Source organism: Sphaeramia orbicularis, chromosome 4 (genome assembly GCF_902148855.1).
Source record: "Sphaeramia orbicularis chromosome 4, fSphaOr1.1, whole genome shotgun sequence".
In the NCBI taxonomy this organism is placed as follows: Eukaryota; Metazoa; Chordata; class Actinopteri; order Kurtiformes; family Apogonidae; genus Sphaeramia; species Sphaeramia orbicularis.
This window is the reverse complement of record NC_043960.1, coordinates 6414425-6420424: the sequence shown is the minus strand read 5'-3', so window position 1 is coordinate 6420424 and position 6000 is coordinate 6414425. Positions and strand designations below refer to the sequence as shown.

The 6000-nt window shown below is 33.7% G+C and overlaps 1 protein-coding gene across 1 annotated transcript in view; it reads left to right on the top strand.

Annotated features, from left to right (window-relative positions):
* The first annotated feature begins 3720 nt into the window (after positions 1 to 3720).
* LOC115417791 (DENN domain-containing protein 1B-like) overlaps positions 3721 to 6000 on the top strand; it is a 249488-nt gene continuing 247208 nt past the window's right edge. The window contains 2 exon segments of the mRNA XM_030131907.1: positions 3721 to 3967; positions 4655 to 4719. Of these exon segments, the coding sequence (XP_029987767.1) occupies positions 3951 to 3967; positions 4655 to 4719 (82 nt within the window). The 5' untranslated portion in view covers positions 3721 to 3950.

The window sequence follows — 6000 nt, the reverse complement described above, 5'->3', positions numbered from 1 at the left end:
ACTAAATCCATGAATATACAAGAGAACAGCTGCAGAGTAACTGTCCACTGTAGTGACCACTATGCATGAAAGGGTTAAATATCAATTTACAAACATTGTCAAACATTTAACAGATGACAGAATACACACAATGCATGAGAATACAGATACAAAAATAGAATACAATCATAAAGTCAGTATATATCCAGACTACATTTTCAATAATTCATATACAAAAAATAAATTAAAATAAATAAACACATAAATAATTTCTCATCTAAAATTTCACTAAATGCCAGATGATACATTAAGTATTTTATCATAGCTGTTAAGAAATGTCCTTTTTTTAAAAATTAACAAGGGCTAATAACTTATAAAGTGAGTTATATTCAGTTAAAAAATGAGGAAAGGTTGGTTTGGAGGCTGAAAATTTTTGCTTATGAGTGAAATATTTTCCCAATAAAATGAAAAAATTAACTAAATACTGCAGACATTTGTTCTTGTTTTCATAATAACATATAACATCTTTCAGGTTAAAACAGTATGACATATTAATTTGGTTGAAGATATAAGAACAGAAGTTAGACCAAAATTGCTTTGTGACGGTTACATTCCAAAAAACAAATGGTTTAAAGTTTCATCAGCATTATATCTCATTGGCAGGGCCAGATTAACACGTCATTGTACCCTGGGCAACAATATTCAAGGGCCCTATCATCACAACCCCAGAATCCCTATAATCTGGCAAAATACAGAATAAATTCCAGGAATATATGTAAACATACCCCATACTTTAATATCTAACTATCATCAAATGCATTTTGATGTACAAATGTGTAAATGCTCGTAGAACTATAAGTGCACCACTATAGCCTCTTGTCAAGGCCACTCACTTGCATATGATGATATGAAAACAAAACACATTAGCATCAGTATAATCTAAAATTGATCCACTACATTAGAAAGAGAGGGAAGTGTCCTCCATTTTCACAAAAAATAAATAAGAAACCATTTCCAAAGTATCCAGTATTTATTTAAGAACACTTTTTGCAGACAGTTTCATTTATAAGCAAAAGATAACCAGACATTTTTGTTATGCCCGAGCTACCCAGGGCCCTTCAGAGGTCGCGGGCCCCCGGGCAATTGCCCAGTTGCCCATATGGTTAATCCGGGCTTGCTCACTGGAATAGGTTGGTAGATGATATACCATGGAAAAAGGTCTGGCTTCTCCCTCATAGGTATCTGATTACCAATAAAGTCAAAGACGTATCCTTTAAACTCATTCATAAATTCTATCCAGCTCAATCTTATATAAAGAATCAATTTAAGAAAGATATTGATATAAACTGTAGCTTTTGTAATGAATGTCCTGAAACTGTTGTTCATTTATTTTGGCACTGCCCTACTGTTAAAACTTTGTGGCCAAAACTTTGTGATTTTATTCATAATAACACTGAAAGACATTTTATGTTATTTTGGAGGAATGTATTGTTTGGTCAGTTTGAAAGTAGCTTGCACAAAAGTGAATCACTAAACCTGATAAATCTTTTAATTTTAATGTCGAAATTTCACATTCATTGTTGTAAATACTCAGCAAAAAAGCCATGTTTTACTGCATTCTATAATAAGTTCAAACAATACATTCTCTCAATTAAGTACTCTGATGAGCGAAAGGCAATCAAAACTGTTGAAATCTGTACTTCCCTTAATGTATTCATCTGAACTTTGATGCCCCAGTATAAGTTGGCATACTTCTTTCTCTTTTTCCTATCTTTCCTATCTTTCCTATCCTGTTTTTCTTTTCTCCTGTCTTTCTATACATGATTATAATTAAGCACTTATATAATGTCCTCTGTTGCAAATGTTTTGTTTTGTATATTTGATATGAAAAAAGCTATTTTTGTATTGTAAACTGTGCTGTTCCAAAAAAAAAAAAAAAAAAGTTTCATTAGCATGTCCAAAAAAAAAAAACACAGGAGTTATCCACATCACGGCAGCGGCATTTTTTTTTTTTTTTTTTTGAATAATGAACGATTGAACAGTATATATAAATAATAGTATACATTAAAAAAAAAGCATAGAAAATGTCACAATTCACAAAATATTTTACATTTCAAATATATAGAAACACATGTAAGTAAAAACATATAAAAAAGATGCTCGAGGCATAAACATAAATTATACAAATTAAATAAGATTATACACTTGACATAGTTTTTTTTGGTTTTATTTGCTTTAGAATTTATGATTTTTTTTTTAAATTGTCTAAATAATTGGAAAAAAGTGCTTTAAAAACAATAATGTTTGGACGTTGGTGTGCAAATTTGGTGCAATGACTGTGAAATTTGGCAAAAATAACTAAAAGGTTGATAATATATCTTTTTTCTGGATTTTTTTTTTTTTTTTATCAATTTGTGAAAGGCCAAATAGAATGTGTTGAAAGTTCAATTTACATGAAGGGTCAATTTTGGGGTTTATAAAATTATTTAAATCAATCCAAAATATATGTGCGTAGGTGCAATCCTAAAATAAATGACATATTGTTTCCTCTGTTGCTGCAAAAAGAACAGAGTATCAATATTTTTCTTATATTTTACCAGTTAGGTCTTTACCAGATAACATCTATGGATCAATTTAAAAGTAACTTCTCGTATCTTATTAGTAATAATAAATTTCTTTGTCAGGATCCAAGTGTTTTTCCAGTCTATGTCATTGTAAATATTATTCCAATAAAATACAGCTGCAGATTTGGAAACAATATCTCTTTGAATAATTTCTCTAATACATTGGTTAGTGGCTTTATCACTCAATAAAGGACAGATGTTACCAATATATATGTTATGTGTTATATGTCATGCTTGGACAGTGCTTTAACTCAATCTATATCTGGTACAGGTCTGCTCTGTGTTCCCAAAGTCAGAACTAAACATGGAGAATCAGCGTTCAGTTTCTATGCTCCGTATATCTGGAACAAAGTACCAGAAAATATCAGGTCTGCTGAGAGTCTGAGTTCTTTTCAGTCAAGGTTAAAGACTCACCTGTTCACTGCTGCCTTTGACTAAAAGGCTTTTGACTTTTTAAACTTTATATTCTCTTTGAAACTCTGCACTGCAACTCTTACTTTAATATGTGTGTGTTTTTATTTTTATTTTATTCTATTCTATTTTTTTTAATTTTATGTGTTGTTTTATTACTCGCTGTTTTTAATCACCTTTTACATGTTTCTTTTATAATGTTTTAAATGTGTTTCTTTTTGTTTCTTTTATTTCAATGTCCTGTGTGAAGCACCTTGAATTGCCTTGTTGCTGAAATGTGCTATACAAATAAACTTGCCTTGCTTTGCCTATATTAAAAAAATGAGGAAAGGTCGGTTTGGAGGCTGAAATTTTTTGTTTATGAATAAAATATTTACCCAATAAAATAAAATAAAATAAAATAAAAAAGAGTAAATGTTGCAGACGTTTGTTCTTATTTTCTTTCTTATACGGCGGCGTCGGGTTTTTTAAATTATTTTTTAAATTTAATTAAATTTTTTTTTTTTTTTACGGCGGCGTCGGTATTTTTTATTATTATTATTATTATTATTATTATTATTATTATTATTATTATTATTATTATTATTATTATTTTGACATTTTGTTTTATTTTATTTTATTTTTTACGGCGGCGTCGGTAGCAAGGTGCGCATGTGACGCGCTGACGTCAGCGGGTGTTTGACAGCAGCACTTCCTGGACGGGGGTTTGTTGTGGGAAATAACCGCCGTGGTGCTGAAGCAGGAGGAGGGGGGGCATTCAGTCCACGTTAAGGACGAGGACATGGCACCGTCCGACCCGCAGGCATGAGGCCGAGGCTGTCGACAGGTATCAGATAAGGCGGAAGAAACGACACTGTGGTGGGAATACTGCCGGAGCCGTGCCGAGCCGAGCCGAGCCGCAGACAGTACCGAGCTGTCGCGATGTGGTAGCTAACCATGGACAGCAGAATAAAGTAAGCACACTCTGACTTTTTTTTTTTTTTTTTTCTTTCTGCCCTCCTGTCACTGAAAGCCTGGGCTAAGCTAGCTGCTAACTAAACATGGAGCCAAATGTGAAGTACGGAGGAATGTTCGGCGTCATTTGATCCTCCACCTCCAGCCGTGGATTTAACAGCCGGGCCAGCTGGCTCCACAGCTTTTGGATCAGTCTGGGGCTCTGTCTGTCTGTCTGTCTGCCTGCTAGCTAACTGACCACCAATTAGCAGCTCGGCTAGCCAAACGGACAGATTTTAGTCAGGGGGGCTACATGTGGACTGGAACTGGTCCTGTGACCCGGGGTCTGTCCGCACACGAAGCCCCAGATAAGTGTGTCCGAACCGGCTGGAGCTAAACCTGCTGCCGGTGTAGACACAGTGACAGCCACAGCACGACTCCTGACAAGTAAAGTAGGACAAGTGGACACAGGGTCAGAGTTAGTATTCTAGTGTCTCTGTAAAGGAATCTGATTACTGCTGAATACAAGGAATCTGATTACAGCTGAATACAAGGAATCTGATTACAGCTGAATACAAGGAATCTGTTTACTGCTGAATACAAGGAATCTGATTACTGCTGAATACACACTTGTTGACGCTGTCCGTGTTACACAGCTGGTTCTTCTTTGATGCCACCTGAGTAAATGATGTTCTCTGCTTTTTCAGGGAGAATCCAGAGAGAACATTTGATCTGGTTGTACAGGTGGCATGTCCTGCATCTGAACATGAGGGTAGGTTTGGATTACTGCTGTTTCTGTGTGTTCTGCTCTGGGTTAGACATGTTCAAACCGTTACGTAGGATCTCAAATGAGTTCGATCAGTCGGCTTTGATCTGTGCAATTCATGAAAAGTATCTGTATTGAGTTTATTATTTAATAAACAGTATTATTATTATTCTGTTTATTACACTGCAAAAATCTAAATCTGACCGAGTGTATTTTTCTCATTTCTCGTCAAAATATCTCATTACACTTAAAATAAGACATAATTACCTAAAGAGTAACTTTTCAGTGAGATATAAGAACTTTTTTTTTGCAGAAGACGATTAGGGCCACTGGGGAAAAAAATAAGGTCCTATATATGTTTTTATTTTATTATGAGAAAAAACTCTGAGATTAAAGTCAGAATTCTGACTTTCTTCAAAGAATAACAATGGAAAAAAAAAAAAAAAAAAAATAGGTCTTAATTTTTTTTCCCAGTTGCCCTAATCCTCTTTTGTAACTTTAAGGCAATAGGTCGTGAAAGTCTTATTTCAAGAAATCTTACCCAGATAATTTACACTTGTTCCATTGGCAGATTATTTTTTTGCTTAATTCAAGATTTTTTTTGCTTAATTCAAGCAAAAACTGAAAATTATCTTGTAAGATTTCTTGAAACAAGATTTCCAACATCTATTTTCTAAAAATCAGTTCTTATATCTCACTGAAAAGTTACTGTTTAGGTGATTCTGTCTTATTTTATGTGTGATGAGATATTTGGACTAGAAATGAGAAAAATACACTAGGTAAGGTTTAGATATTTGCAGTGTAGTTCTTGTTCCACATAAACACCAAATACAACCTGTTTCCTTCATGTAACATGTTAACCATCAACGTGTTTCCACAGTCATATATGACATAAAGCTGTAGTAAAGAAAGTATGTGTCAATCATGTTTTGAAAATTCACCTACATATGTACATATTTACATAAATGTCGCCATGCTCGATCATGTGTCATCAATCAGCTTTTGTTCATTAACCGACTGATTCTTTGACATGCCTATACTCTGATATTTAATTGTTGATTTAATTATATTTAAAGTCAAACATTGGGTAGATTCATCTGTAAATCTTATATAACAATGGACTTTAGGAAAATGTGATGGGCATTTTGACTGTTTTTAACTCATTGCTTCAGTGGCTGCTTTACTTGGAACATATCATCGTTTAGCATTATCGATTATAATAAAGAAATGTGACAATGAGCTCTGAAAAACTGGGACATGGTGATGATGTAAAACTGCTGAACATCT